General features: G+C 37.4%; 1 protein-coding gene across 1 annotated transcript; it reads left to right on the forward strand.

Annotated features, from left to right (window-relative positions):
* The first annotated feature begins 1,084 nt into the window (after positions 1-1,084).
* LOC140816093 (uncharacterized) lies at positions 1,085-15,411 on the forward strand. The gene is made up of 8 exons (XM_073175158.1): positions 1,085-2,890; positions 3,389-3,836; positions 3,969-5,031; positions 5,152-5,431; positions 13,479-13,590; positions 14,001-14,340; positions 14,535-14,889; positions 15,076-15,411. The coding sequence occupies exons 1-8, from the start codon at positions 1,085-1,087 to the stop codon at positions 15,409-15,411; spliced, it is 4,740 nt and encodes a 1,579-aa protein (XP_073031259.1).
* The last annotated feature ends 1,312 nt before the right edge of the window (positions 15,412-16,723 follow it).

The raw sequence follows: 16,723 nt of genomic DNA on the forward strand, positions 1-16,723 counted from the left end.
AAATGTTTTCCTTTCAGGATGACGGAGTCTAGTGGGACATCAAAGAAAAAACAAAGTATAATCATCAAACAAATGGAGGAAGAAATAGAAAAATTAAGCAAAGAAAACTCAGACTTGAAATGTTTAGTGAATATGTATCGGGAGCATTTTGAAACCTTTGGAACAACTGAAACTTTTCATGGGTTTATCGAAGAACGGATGATGGCTGATAATCTAGCATATCAGGGCGAATTAGGTCATATACTGTATGAAAGAGACCGCACTCTTATATACTTACTAGACATGCACGAATTTTATGACCGAGGTTTGATTAGTTTCTTAAAAGGAGTATCACACCCTTCGATCCACATTGACCACTTAATCATGCATGGGCGTGAACTGGTTTATCAATCTATCAACGGGATGGAACCTGGTGTTATCGGTCCATCTTACACAAATCAGACCACAGCCCCTCCCATCACTAGCACATTTGAAACCGAAGGTAGTAGTATTCCAGAATATGTACCAGCCCCTTTTGCAGAATATTCTGGAATCATGAACCCATCAATAGATCAAGACCCTTTTATGATAAAAGATAATCTGTTGCAGTCACCAGAAGTTGAATTTCTTCCTGACCCTATGTGGGAAAACTTTGTGTTTGGAGTAGATGAATTTCTTCCAATGACTATCCTACCGGAAAGTGAAAATGAAAATGAGCTTATTTATGAACCAGACCTAGTTGAACCACATACATCACGGCCGAATACGGATGAAAATGTTATCATGGGAACCACGGGAACAAATGAAGGATCAAGCCACACCACTTTTATAGATCTCTCCAACGACGAATGAAGACAATGACTTTTGAACAATAGTATATAACTAGTAGTAATAATCATCATCTTTTGTAGGCATGATGATTATCATGGTCATCATTTTTTGTAGGCATGATGACCCAGTTTGCTTGTTTTGATTATATTTTGCTTGGGTATTGTAAATATTTGAAACATGTCTTGTTTATAAATAAAACTGACTGTTTACCCTCTGACATAACTATGTATATTCATTGCAAGATATGTTCATGTTTTATATTCATATGTTTAGAATGACGTCTTCACAAAATAGTACTCAAGCCAGAATCAGACAAGACATCCCTCCTCAAGATGACCACAACTCGGCAACTGGTGGAAATTCCAGAAACGCTCAACACAATCCCCCCGAAGAACAAAACATGCAAAATATGTTTGAAATAATGCATCAATTTGTGCAGTTTTGTCAACAAAATCAACCACGACCTCATGATCAAGCTCAAGAACATCACCTTGAGACAAATGATAGAGCTCTTGAGAGATTTTTGAGATTCAAACCACCAAAGTTTGAAGGAAAATCAGATGCTTGTCAAGCAGAATCTTGGCTAAGCAAAATCAACAAAATATTCTCTATTCTCAAATATCCTGAAGAACAAAAGGTGAATTTTTCCACTTATTTATTTGAAGAAGCAGCTCATAACTGGTGGCGTACAGTGGAACATAGGTGGACAAAGAATCACACCCCAAAAACGTGGGAAAATTTTCTGCAAGAGTTCGAAGGTAAATATATAACTCAAGTTATATTAAATACCCGAGAACGTGAATTTATGGATTTAGTCCAAGGTGACATGACCGTAGCTCAATATGAGGCAGAATTCCACCGTCTTATACATTATGCACCACATTACATGGAAGATGAGGTAAGAAAAAGGAAAAAATTTGTCCAAGGATTAAAGCTCGATATCCGTTGGGCAACGCTGTCCACAGAAGTTACCAGTTATGTTTCTGCTGTTAATCAAGCCCTACGAGTGGAAGAAGACATAAAGACACTTCTTAAAAAAGAAGAAGAAGAAAAGAAAATCAGAAAGCCCAACTTTTTTGAGGATAACCGGAAAAGAAAATTTGAAAAGAAAACACAACAAGTCGGGCAAGGAGAAGCTGTCCAAGGAAAAGTTCCAAGAAACAACAATAAAAAGTGTGGATATTGTGGATTACCAAATCATGAAGAAGAAAAGTGTTGGAGAAAAAGTGGGAAATGTCTTATTTGCGGAAGTGAGCAACACCGTATTCAAGATTGTCCAAAAAGAACGCAAAAGACTCAACCCACAACAAAGTCAAAGATACCTGCTCGAGCCTATGCCCTCTTAGGAAACCAAGAGGAGGAAGTTGACCCCACTGCAGTCGTAGAAGGTACTGTTACCATATTATCCAGTTCTGCAAAAACTTTATTTGATCCAGGAGCTACTCATTCTTTTATCTCAAAAGTTTTTGCACATAAATTACCACTATTATTTGAACAGCTACCATATAGCTTCGAAATTAGCTCACCTTTAGGGACAACGATGATTACTGACATCGTTTACAGAAACTGTCCCTTAAACTTCCAAGAACAAGAATATCTAGCAGATTTGATTGAATTGCCTATCAAGAGCTATGATATTATTCTTGGAATGGATTGGTTATTTAGACACCAAGCCCAACTCAATTGCTACACAAAAGAAGTTTATCTTCAAACTTCTCATCCAATCATTTCCAAAGCTAACCATACTATGGGAATAGTATCAACAACAGAAGCTAGGGCTATATTAAAAGACAACGGACAAGGATTTCTAGCTTATTTGATAAATAAGCCAAAAGATCAACTCAAAATCTCAGAAATCTCAGTTGTACAAGAATTCCCAGAGGTTTTTCCTGAAGAGATCAATACTTTACCTCCTCAAAGAGACGTAGAGTTTTCCATTGATCTAATACCTGGAGCACAACCCAGATCAAAAACTCCATATCGAATGGCACCTTCAGAGTTAAAAGAATTAAAACTTCAATTACAAGAGCTCATGGACAAGAAGTACGTCCGGCCTAGTACATCTCCATGGGGTGCTCCTGTATTATTTGTCAAAAAGAAAGATGGAACTCTAAGGATGTGCATTGATTATCGAGAACTTAACAATGTTACCATCAAAAACAAATATCCTCTGCCACATATCGAAGAATTGTTTGATGTTTTACAAGGATCTCAAGTATATTCAAAACTTGATTTACGGCAAGGATATTACCAATTGAGGATTAAGGAGGATGACATCTCCAAAACGGCTTTTAATACTCGTTATGGACACTACGAGTTTGTGGTAATGCCATTCGGATTAACCAACGCCCCTGCAGCTTTCATGGACATGATGCATCGAATATTTCAACCATTCTTGGACAAATTCGTTGTCATATTCATAGATGACATTTTGATATTTTCAAGAAGTCATGAGGAACATGCTCAACATCTACGATTGATTCTCAAAACTTTGAAAGAGCATCAATTGTATGCCAAATTCAGTAAGTGTGAATTTTGGCTAGAAAAAGTGTCATTTCTTGGCCACTTTATTTCTAAGAAAGGACTGGAAGTAGATCCTGCAAAAATAGAAGCCATATCTCGTTGGAAACAACCAATCAACATCACAGAAATCAGAAGTTTTCTCGGCTTAGCAGGATACTACCGAAGATTCATTAAAGATTTTGCGAAAATTGCTGTTCCCCTGACACAACTAACTCGCAAAGACAACCCTTTCTTGTGGAATGATGAGTGTGAGAAAAGTTTTTGCAAATTAAAAGAAATGCTTACCAGTGCACCTGTATTAGCTTTACCAGAAGGAACAGAAGGATTTGTGGTTTACACAGATGCCTCAAAAGAAGGCTTTGGATGTGTACTGATGCAAAACGATAAAGTTATTGCATATGCATCTAGAAAATTAAAGAATCACGAGTTAAATTATCCCACTCATGATCTGGAATTAGGAGCAATAGTGTTTGCATTAGCAAAATGGAGACACTATTTGTACGGTTCCAAATTTGATATTTATACAGACCACAAAAGCCTGAAGTATTTATTTACTCAAAAAGAGCTGAACATGAGGCAAAGAAGATGGATTGAATTTTTGGAAGATTACGATTGTTCCATTCTTTATCAATCAGGTAAAGCTAATGTAGTGGCTGATGCTTTAAGTAGAAAGATTAGCATGGCTTGTTTGGGAATGAAAGAAGAAAGAGAATGGGTACATATCCATTCTCGTGGGCACTTGGCGGGATTGAGAATCGAACCTGAATTTCATACCAGAATTAAGCAAAATCAAGAATCAGACCAAGAAGTTTCAAAACTCCGTACTGATACCAATTTCGTCACCAATTCACAAGGAATACTATGCTATCATGATCGTATTTGTGTGCCTAGCTCAATGAAAAAGGAAATAATGGAAAAATCACATCAGTCTCGGATCAGCATTCATCCAGGAGGATCTAAGATGTACCAAGAGATTAAAAAACACTTCTGGTGGAAAGGAATGAAACGAGATGTTGCAAATTTCATTTCGCAATGCCTATCTTGCCAAATGATAAAGGCTGAACATCAAAGACCAGCAGGTCTTTTGCAACCACTTCCTATACCAGAATGGAAATGGGATCAAATAACTATGGACTTTGTGACCGGATTACCCCAGCTTCCAGGAGGTTTTAATAGCATATGGGTAATCGTTGATCGCTTGACCAAGTCAGCACATTTCATACCCATAAGTCACAAATATGGGGTGGAAAAACTGGCTGAACTCTATCAGAAGGAAATCATACGGTTACATGGTATCCCCACTACCATAGTATCTGATAGAGATCCGAAGTTTACATCAAGATTATGGAAAAAACTTCAGGAATGCCTTGGTACCAAATTAAATTTTAGTACAGCAGCACATCCGCAAACCGATGGTCAGTCTGAACGAACCATTCAAATATTGGAAGACATGCTTCGCGCCTGTACGCTGGATTTTGGGGCAAACTGGGGAAAACATTTGCCTCTAGTTGAATTTTCATACAACAATAGTTATCAATCCTCAATAAAAATGGCGCCATATGAAGCATTATATGGAAGAAAATGTCGATCTCCTCTTAACTGGGATATGGATGAATGGAGAGGCACAAAGAATGGACAAGAACGAGCAATCAGGCCTGACATTATACAAGAAGCTATCGACAAAATACAACTTATCAGGCAACGAATACAAACAGCTCAAAGTCGACAGAAGAGTTATGCAGATAAGAGGCGGAAAGATTTGAAATTTGAAGTCGGAGATTTCGTATTACTAAAAGTATCACCAAGAAAAGGAATCAGGCGTACTGGAAAGAAGGGAAAGTTACATCCTCGATTTGTTGGACCCTTTGAAGTGATAGAACGAATAGGCACTGTGGCTTATCGTCTATCTCTACCCGAAAATATCTCTGGTATACATAACGTATTCCACGTATCACAATTAAGGAAATGCAAAGTAGACTCAGCCCAATTGATTGACCACCAACAGATAGATCTGGAAGACAATCTAACATATGAAGAAAAACCTGTGAAGATTTTGGACCAAAGAATAAAGGAACTTCGTGGTCGACCAATTCAGTTGGTAAAAGTCTTATGGAAAAACCACAACATTGAAGAAGCAACGTGGGAAACAGAGAAAGATATGAGATATCAATATCCTCATTTATTCCAATAACTCCTAAATCTGGGGACCAGATTTTTAAAAGGAGGGGATATTGTGACACCCTAAAAACAAAGGTGCATAAATTAAAGTTTATTAGTATAAATTTATTAATTTCATTATTTTTTCGGTACAAATTTTATTTGTCCAAAGTATCTAGAAATACATTAAAATACATCACAATACACTTAAAAATTCATCAAGCACTATGAGGTGCTTTTTCCAAAATCAAATACCCAAAATATAATAAAATATAATAAAATATTATAATTAAACTCAACATATATGTTAAGTAATTAATTACACTAATTATTGAGTTCAATATAAGATAATTAGGTTCAATAATTGGATACACGAATATAATAATATTAAATTTGGATAAACATGAGATTTTTTCTATTTAATAAATAATTAATAAGTATAATAATAAAATAATAATAATAAAAAAAAATAATAATAAAAATTAAAGGATAATCATGAAATTCGGCTATATATAGCCGACTCCATTCCTCCAAAACCACATATCGGCCGAGAGAAAAGAAAGGGGAGGAAGAAAGAAAGAGAGAAGAGGAAAGAAAAGAAGGAAAAAAGAGAGAAAAAAATAGAAGGAAAAGCCATACCCTTTCCGAAAAATCCCGATAAATCACCAACTATTCACCTCATATCATAAAACAATATAGCACTGGAGGTGGCGTAAGAAGATCGACCGAAAACAAGGAAATCCAACAAAGATATTCCGCAAATCGGCAACGGTATCCCGTATTCAAGCTAGGTACTTTTCGCTTATTTTTCTTATAGTTACACACAAAACTAGAGGTCGACTTTAATAACAAAGTTGTACCTCTTGTTGCATAGATGAAGTACATATCGTCCGTCGTCCCAAAATATGGCCGGAACTAAGATTTCCGGAATGCCGGAGTACCTCCGTTAGCCACACGACGATATTTAATTCTGGTATCGTTCGGTTAAGAATTTGACAAAACTTTCAATACGAGAATTCAAGATCATGAAAAGATACACATTCTGGAAAAAAACGGGCCGCGCGTGGCCACCGGACGGCCATCCACGCGCCGGCACCATCGGCGCGTGTATCACACGCGCCGCCGGAACGGCAAATTTCCGGCGGCCGAACTGTTCTTGTATTATTTCCGACTTTTTGGCCAACTTTCGTAATGTTTGGATATACCTTCTAATTAATATGAATTTTTGAAACTTAATTAAAATCAACGGGATTAAATTTTGAACAAAAAATAATCTGGAAATGATCAGCTAGTTACTTAAAAACTCTAACATGTAAATATCATTCATAATATATTTTTAGGACTTGCTCCAGGAACTCAGAGTATTAATCAAGCCTAAACTGTAAGTTACCAGGTGAGGAAATTACTATTCATTCTTCTATTAAAGCCCTTGGCATTTGGCCTGGAAATTTCAATAGCATTTATTTAATGTTCAAATATCATCCACTGTTCATTTCTATTAATGATATATTTTCTTGCATATTTATGAATGGATTGATATATCATGAATGAATGAATGAATGAATGAATGGAGTCATGGACAACGGATTTCGGTCCGGAAATTGAGTCCACTGGACAACGTGGCTTCGGCCCGGAAAATGAGTCCAATGAACAACGGGTCAAAATTCCCGGGTATATGGTTCATCTGAACAACGCGCACCGAATATTTCGGTCCGGAGAATGGTTCACCCGGCTCGCAAAAAGTGCTCAATTAGAGCAACCAATGTTATTTTATGGAATTTTCATTTATTGATTATTTCATTACATCTCATTCATAATATCTAAATTTTTATTCCTATTATTTCATGTATAATTATGGTGAAGTGTTTTTTTTAAAAGCCATATATTGATTTAAACTCACTAAGTCCTTAAAGACTTAACCCTCTGTTTCTTTTCGTCTATTATAATTTCCAGACACAGGAACCCCCGAATTGGAACAAGAGGAAAATAACTGAAGCTGAAATAAGAGCATTTGAAAGTTGAGATGATCTGTTTATAAATGAATGTTAAACTTCCGCTGTAACATAATTGTACATATGAATGTTAGACTTCCGCTGTAAAATAATTGTACATATTTGAAATAAGAATGTAAATATTTGTAGATAATCCTTAAAATATTGTAGAAAATATTCAAAATTTTATCTACAATATCTTTCTAATAATAATAATGCTAAAAATAAAAATAGAAATTCAATAAAGAAAGATTGAAAGTAAATGTGGCATCTAGTAAGGGAATAATTATGAATTCCTAAACCGGGCGCCACAGAACCAATGCCTCGAGACCCATCCTATGATGCTATGACACTTATTCAAACTCAAACAAATGCTCCAAAACAACTACGCATCACAAACAATGCAACCCAATCCGTGAATCGACATCTGACACCAAAACGCATCCTACGACTTCTAATGCAAACAAATGCCTATCGATGCGATCCGACACACCAAAAACAATCCCAACATCATACTCAACATACTTAAATGCAGCAGCAATCACTCGTCAATCCCAACGAAGCCTACAACAATAAAATTTCAAGAACGCATTTTCAGAAAAACGCAGTTTGAGCAGTTCCATGAAAACGATCATAACTCACTCCTTTCTTATCCAAATATTTCGAATTTACTGTAAAATCAAAGGTATCGAAAATTTTTATATGTTGAATGTTTTTCCAGAAAATCGATCGTAAAATCGCAGTATTTAAAATGGCAGCACATTTCGAGTTTTCAGATCTAAAATCGTTTCAAAATAGATACAACAAATTTTTGCTCAATCTTTTTACAACATACATGGATTTTTACGCATAATAAACATAAGAACATATAATATAACAAGATTGATGCAGAAAAAAAGATTATACATGTCTTTTGATATAAAGTTACCGAAACGACAAAACTGAAGCGGGAAGGATGCGAGAGATGATCAAGGACGAAAATGGCGCGATTTTCTTGAATAAAAGCCAATGAAATTGCTGGGAAAAATCAGAGAGGAGAGGGGCGGCTGCTGAAGTTCTTAGAACCCAAAATTATTTCTTCAAAACAAATGGAAGGAAACACAAAGAAATATGTGAGTGTGTTTTACGTGAGTGTATGTGTGGAAAAAAGTGTGTGCGCGTGAGTTTTGGTGTGTGTTTGTTATTAATAATTAAGGGAATAAAATTTTGCTTAATTAAAATGTTACCAACAATATTAATCCACACTGATTTAAAAATTCCTTTAATTAAAATAAAATACACAATTGCTAAACTCTAAAAGTTTTAAAATCTTAAAATCCCTTAATAATTAAAATAGGCTTCAAAAATGCAAAAAACTAAATAAATAATTTAAAATACCACTATCCTAAATAAAAATAAAATGCAATATTTTAAAATAACCAAAAATCGTCGCCGGTCTCTTTTCCTCGATCCCGCATCGAATTATCGCCTGAAACATGAAACTCAAGGAAACATTTTAACATGTGTCACATAAACATAAATAATTTAAAATAATGCAATTTCATAAAGCATGCATCGCTAAAATCATTTTAAAATTAAATAAATAATTTAACCATTAAATAATTGCATGGGTTTTACGTGTACTGAATTTGAGCTCTACAAATTTACACTGATCACAAGAGTTTGAAATATTTCTTCGTACAAAAAGAACTGAATATGCGACAATGACAATGGTTGGAATTAGTGAAATATTATGATTGTGTTATTCATTATCATCCAGGTAAAGCCAATGTTGCAATACGTTAAATAGAAAATCCAATTCTATTGCCGCAATGCAAGTACAAGATTAAATCTTATGGGATTTATAGAACTTGCAGATTGAGTTTATTCCAAAGGGAGCTGCAATCCGTTTATCATCCCTCATGATTCGACCAACACTTGCAGACAGAAGTCACGGCCGAACACAGTGCAGATACTGAATTACAACAACTGAGACAGCGAGATGAGGAAAAAGGAAATTTGAAATTTGAATTGAATCGGGAAGGAAAGTGGACATATCGAGGTAGATTGTGTGTGACAAAACAAGGAACGATAAGAACCGACATTCTTATAGATGCTCATGATACACCCTATTCGATTCATCTAGGAGGCACGAAAATGTACAAAGATTTAAAGCCATTATTTTGGTGACCGGGTATGAAAAAGGACATTGCTCAATTTGTCATCAATCAAGGCGCAGAACTTGCACAAACTTCTAGGGGATAAGGGGCTCGGTTTGTGGGTCAAGGGCTAGGCTACGGTGCATCCTTAAGGTCCTAGGTGAGTGCATAACATAATGGTTCAGAGGTGGCTCGGTCGGCTAGGGTCCTAGGCACCAAAAACATAGGTTTCATGCACTTGGAGATTCTCGGCCAGCTGAAGTGCTTGGTTGGGGAGCTTCGGTTTGGTGCTAGGGGCCATGTCCATGAGTTCCAAGGGTTCAGGGGGTGGCCTAAGGGGCTGGTCAGGGTCTGGACCAACATGGCTCGAGGGTGGCTCGAGGAATTCGAGACATGGCTCGGGTGGAACCTTCAAGGGTCAAGTGAGGGTTTTTAATTGCTAATTTAATTAAAACATAGCTCACAGGGGTTGAGTTGTGGTTCACGAGGGCTAAAATAATATAAAAAGACTAAATTCTGAATTTAGGAATTTTATATTAAAGTTTGTGATTTTTCGGAATTAAAACGCCATCAAAACGATTAATTACGAATTAATTAAAAATCCTAGTTTCTAAGCTAAATAAAATTATGAAAATTTTAATTTAAACTTAAATAATTATTTGGGACATGTTAGAGTCAAAGAAATCAAGAAAAAAAAATCAAAAACGTAAAATGTCACGTTCAGGGGTAAAACGGTCTTTTTACACTGAAAATTAGTAAACTTCATGGCAGTGTCCTAAATGCTATATTGCATGCTAATATGATTATTTTCAATGATTATGGATTTTTATGAAGATTTATATGTTAAATCATGATTTTAAATGTTCATGAATTTTTTGTTTAGATTGAACATTTAAAAGATATGTTACATGCTTGGTTTCAAAAATAAAAAACGATACGTATATGCATTATTTTTGTTAAGTAATGATAACATGTTGAAGAACGTGAAGGGATTGTGACTAAAACTGTGATATGTTGGAAATATCGTGAGGGTTATGGTCCCAGTGGGAGCCCGACGATCGTGTTTCCTTGGATACGGAAACGAATACGAATATGTTAATATGTTGGCCAAGGCCCAGTTGACCGGTGAGAGTGTTGCTGGTGTCCCCGCCGCCCAGTACTGTGGTTTTCTCTAGATGGATCCATCGCCCAATACGATTAAAAATACGGTCACAATCACGATCTGAATTCAACAAACATGAATATAAATATGAATACGAATATGAATATGAATATGTTAATATGAATATGTTGATATGAAAATTTTTACGAAAAGTTTATACTTAAAAATATCGTTTTTCATGAAGATGAATAAACTTTAAACATAACATTTTCATGATGCATAAACTTTAAATAAAAACATTTTCATAATGAATAAACTTTAAATAAAGTGGTGCATCATTATGAAAAGGTTTTTATTTAAAGTTTATTCATTATGAAAATGTTTTTATTTAAAGTTTATGCATCATGAAAATGTTATGTTTAAAGTTTATTCATCTTCATGAAAAAAGATATTTTTAAGTACAAGTATTTTCACTGTTGTATATGATCTGTATTATTTGTTATCAAGATTATGGTGTGTTGAGTCTTTAGACTCACCAGGTGTGATTGATACAGGTGTGTATGATAATAATGTGAATGGAGGTCTTGATAGTTGACTTTGCTGGACTGAATGTGCAAATAACCTAAGGACCGACGCTAGTTTCCGCACTAGTTTATGATTTATGTTAAGGATTTTTAAGACGATTTATTTATGAGTACTTTTTGAGAGGTTATATTATGGGCTATACTTTTCAAATGATATTTTTATGTTTAGTAAAATTTTGGATAATTTTACGCTAAACTATTTCCTTTGGTTTTCAAATTATAGTTGGTTGATTTATTTTAAAATGATGTCAAAAATATTTTATGGTTCGCCCGATGCTCTGTGAGGTTAAAAAAAATTAAAAAACTTTCTAGCACATTTTAAGAAACGAATAGCAGACGTTACACGGTGTATGCTTGGTTTAAAGGAAAAATTATATATATGCATGATTTTATTTAAGTGATGAATATGATGACATTTTTTTGAAGGAAGTGATTTAGTTGTGACTAACACGATGACATGTAAGGCCGGGACTTAGTGGGCAGGTAATGTTGTCGCTGATGATCCTCGCCGCCGGGCAACACGGTTACACGTAGATGGATCCATCGACTGACATGATGATGCGAAAGTCACAGCTAATGAAAGGAATTCAAATTAAGAAATTTAACATGTATATGCTGATATGATGTTACATGCTATGATTTCGACCACGTTTTGACAGGACACAATTACGTATACGATTTTACTTCAGACATGAAATATATGTTGATTATGTTGTTATTCACTGTTTTGTGCTACGTATATGTACTTATTATTACTGGTATAGATGTGTTGAGTCTTTAGAATCAATAGACGTGTGCGATGCAGGTGAGCATTTTGAGCAGGACGTAGTAGGTGCTGAACTCTGAGTAGGCAGCCCTGGTGCGGTGACATAATCCGAGGACCGCACGTTTTTCTGCATATTGAGTTATGAGTTGTGAGAGGAGTTAAACAATTTTTATACATTGAGGATATTACGATTTTTACGCGATTACATTTTACGTTGATTTTGGATGATGTTGGTTATTTTTAAATTGCGCTATTTTTATTGGCAAATAAATACGATTATGCTAAATGTAATTTTGTATATATATTTGCACTTTTAAAACGAGCAGACGTTTCAGTTGGTATTAGAGCAAGGGTCCTGTATAGGGTTATGCCACCGCCAGCTGCTGCCGCTCAGTCTTCAAATCCTCAAGTATGTAAGCTTTTACGATTTAAATGTTTAAAACGATTTACTGTTATCACCTGCATGATTTCATGATTTACTGTACATGATTAAATGTTTTTACGTTATAAGGTTTCTTTTTTATAAAAAAAAAAACTACATTAATTGCATGAGCGGTTACGTTTTAAATTGGACTGTATTCAGATATGTCTCCTAGACGCGAGCCCAATATGGAAAGACATGATTATATCTCAAACAGTAGCTCTTCAACAAAAGGATGCACAGTCATTAAATTCCAATTTTCAACTCCAAATGCACATAGATTTTGCATCTCAAATCTCAATACATTTAATAATATGAGCTTCAATAACAATTTTAAATTTCAATTGTCAATATTGGACTTGTCACATGACTAAGGTCCATTTATTAGCCCATTATACAATATGTCCTATAGTTAAATATAATATGGCTAGTTCGGTTATTTCGGTTTTCTAGTGATCAAAACCTTAAACCGAACCGAAGAACCCAATTTATTTAATTTTGAAACTGTAACTGGCCAAAAAACCGATAAAACCAAACCATTTAAACCGAATTTTTCGGTACGGTTGGTTATTTAAGTTTTAACCAAACTATGCCCATCCCTACCCATGATAGCAGAAGATGCCACCCAGAAGCTCAGGAATTTCCAAGATGGACTGAGACCCACTCTTCTTCGGGACATCATGCTGATGAGGCCGGCAGGTTATGATGAGGCCAATGCCTGCGCTTTTTAGGCGGAGCAGGCTCTACGGGACATAGATTTCGAGATGCAGCAGAAATTGCATTAGACTGAGTCCAGTTCTCAGCCGCCGAAGAAGCAGTACATGGGGCCACAGAGACAATAGGGACAGCATAGGAGGCCAAGACAGCAGAGACCACCCAGGCACCAGGGGCTCCTAGGCAGGAGGGGACCACCATGTCAGCAGTGCAACAAATATCATTACGGCAAGTGCATATGGGGTGCCTACAGAAGCTTCATATGTAAATAGGAGGGGCACAAGGCTATAGATTGCCCTCAGAACAAGGGTCCCATTACCGGCAGGGCATATGTGATGCATGTCAAGGAGGCTGAGGCGGATCTTGACTCTACTTTGATCACTGGTAACTTTTACGCTTAAGTCTATGTGTTTATCTCTTTGATTGCATGTGATTGCATGATCAGTATGTGAATTGACTGTTGGGATCGATAACATAGAAGGAATTAGGATGAATGCCCTACCTAGCTGGAGCTACTTTCGTAACTTCTACAATTTAGATGATTATTTGGTCACATTTTAAAAATTTTGTACATTTTTTGGGTTATATTCGAAATTAAAATCCCGGTGATGTTGCAATTTTTGAAAATTTGAAGGACCAATGTGCAATTTTTGAACTTTAAGGGGACTAATTTGTAATTTTTGATTTTTCTAGAGGTTTAACTTCGAATTTTGGGGAATGATATTTTGGTTAACTGCCGATAAGGAATTCCTTAAGTTCAACAGTATTAGATTTGATGTTATGTATTGTCGCAGGGAGGATATATATTGTAGGTGTAGCCACGCTTGCATTGCTAGATTCAGGGGCTACGAATTTGTTCATATCTGAATATTTCGTGAAGCGACTAGGTATCATACCAGTAGCGATGGATTCAAGGCTCAGAGTATCAATCCCATCTGGGGATCAGATGTTCACATCCCAGATAGTGAGAGGATTGGAGCTTGGATTGCAACAGAAGGCAGTACAAGCAGATCTGATAGTACTACCGTTGGCAGAGTTTGATATCATCTTGGGTATGGATTGGCTATCTTCTCACAGTGCAGTCATAGATTTTCAACATAGATCAGTGTCTGTCAGACCGCCCAATGGGAAGCCGTTTGTTTTTTAGGCAGCCAGACATCAGCAGATGTCGCACATTATTTCCTGCTTGAGTGCGAGGAAGCATAAGTGGAGAGGCTGTCAGGCGTTCCTATCCAACGTCGTATCAGTGACAAGGCCAGTCAGTCAGAAACTGGAGGACATTGATGTAGTCAGGGAGTTCTCCGCAGTTTTCGCTGACGATGTTGCAGGCATACCACTAGAGAGAGAGGTGGACTCTCTATTGAGCTAATTCAAGGGATAGTGCTGATATCTAAGGCACCCTATCGATTAGCGCATGTAGAGATGAAAAAGCTCAAGGATCAGATTCAGGATCTTCTGGATAAGGGTTTCATTCGCCCTAGTTTTTCTCCTTGGGGCACTCCAGTGCTGTTCGTTAAGAAGAAGGATGGCAGCATGCGATTTTGCATCGATTATAGAGAGCTTAACAGAGTCACAGTTAAGAATAAGTATCTGTTGCCTATGATCAATGACTTATTTGATCAGCTTCAGGGATCCTCGGTGTTCTCCAAGATAGACCTTCGATCCGGATACCATCATCTGAAGGTGAGAAAGTCAGATGTACATAAGACAGCCTTCCAGACGCGATATCAGCACTATGAGTTCTTGGTGATGCCCTTCAGTTTGACGAATGCAACAGCGATATTCATGGATCTCATGAATCGCGTATTTCAGTCATATTTAGATCAGTTCGTCATAGTCTTCATTGCTGATATTCTGATCTATTTGAAGAGCAGGGAGGAGCACAGCCGGCATCTGAGGATAGTGTTACAGACTCTACAGGATAGGCAATTGTATGTCAAGTTCAGCAAGTGTGAGTTTTGGCTCGACAGGGTGGCATTTTTGGGCCACATTGTATCTCAGGATAGCATAGAGGTCGACTCCAGCAAAGTAGAGGCAATCATAGATTGGCCGGATCCGAAGAGCGTGACAAAGATCTGCAGTTTCTTGAGATTGGCAGGTTATTATGTTTATCCAGGGCTTCTCTTTTATTTCGGTGCCTATGACCACCCTGACGAAGAAGAACGCCAAGTTTATCTGCAGACCAGAGTGTCAGGAGAGCTTTGACAGACTGAAGCTAGCATTGACCACAACACCAGTACTAGCTATGCCATCAAGGCAAGGAGAGTTTGTGGTCTATACAGATGCAACTAAGCTTGGTCTGGGCGTGGTTCTGATGCAGCAGGATAGAGTGATAGCCTTCGCATCCAGACAGCTGAAGGTCCATGAGAAAAATTATCCGACTCATGACCTAGAGCAAGGCACAGTGGTATTTGACTTGAAGATCTGGAGGCACTATATGTATGCCGAGAAGTGCAGGATTTTCACAGATCATAAGAGCCTGAAGTACTTCTTCACACAGAAGGATCTGGTTATGCGACAGAGGAGACGGCTTGAGCTACTGAAGGACTTATGATTGCGAAATTAGCAACCATCCGCGTAAGGCTAATGTGGTTGCACATGCTCTGAGCAGGAAGCACGCAGTGATTGCCCATCTGTCAGTTCAGAGACCACTACAGGCAGAGATTCAATGATTTGAGCTCATACTTTATGCCAGGGGCGTGACCCCGAATCTTGCTACTATGACAGTACAGCCGACTCTGAGAGACAGAATCCGAGCAGGGCTGACTTCTGATGAACAGTTACAGAAGTGGATACAGAGGGACGAGGCTAAAGGCTAGAGACTGTATACAGTTTTGGACGGGATAGTCAGATATAGGGACCGCCTATGGGTTCCTGACAGTGATTCACTTCGAGAAAATAACTTTAGTGAGGCCCACAACCCCCCATACTCCATCCATCCAGGGAGTACGAAAATGTATAAGTATCTATAGACTCTGTATTGGTGGCCGGCATGAAGCGAGATATTCTGTGTTTTCCCCCGAGGGTTTGACTTGTCAGCAGGTTAATACAGAGCATCAGAGACCTGCAAGACCACTCCCTATTCCCGAGTGGAAATGGGAGAATATTACTATGGATTTTGTGACAGGGCTTCCGAGGAATAGTGGAGGATTCAATGTCATCTGGGTGATTGTTGATCGGCTAACTAAATCAGCACATTTCTTACCGATCAGGAATACATTCACCATGACTCAGTACGCAGAGTTGTACATCAGAGAGATAGTCAGACTGCATGGGATTCTAGTGTCCGTTGTGTCAAACAGGGATCCGAGGTGCACGTCTGCATTTTGGAAGAGTCTTCACCAGGCGTTGGGTACGAAATTATTTTTCAGTACCACCTTCCACCCTCACATGGACGGTCAATCAGAGAGGGTGATTCAGATTCTGGAGGACCTACTCTGAGCTTGCATGGTCGACTGCCAAGGCAGCAGGGAGCCCAAGTTACCTCTGGTGGAGTTCACATACAACAACAGTTACC

Source organism: Primulina eburnea, chromosome 16, assembly GCF_022965805.1.
Source record: "Primulina eburnea isolate SZY01 chromosome 16, ASM2296580v1, whole genome shotgun sequence".
Taxonomy (NCBI): domain Eukaryota; kingdom Viridiplantae; phylum Streptophyta; class Magnoliopsida; order Lamiales; family Gesneriaceae; genus Primulina; species Primulina eburnea.

Excerpts from the sequence above, each read along its gene's own strand:
- LOC140816093 (XM_073175158.1), top strand. The coding sequence starts at position 1,085 with ATGACGTCTTCACAAAATAGTACTCAAGCCAGAATCAGACAAGACATC. Across the intron at positions 2,891-3,388 it reads CATCTCCATGGGGTGCTCCT|AAAGGACTGGAAGTAGATCC; the intron begins GTATTATTTGTC and ends TTTATTTCTAAG. Across the intron at positions 5,432-13,478 it reads GTGGTCGACCAATTCAGTTG|GAGGGGCACAAGGCTATAGA; the intron begins GTAAAAGTCTTA and ends ATATGTAAATAG.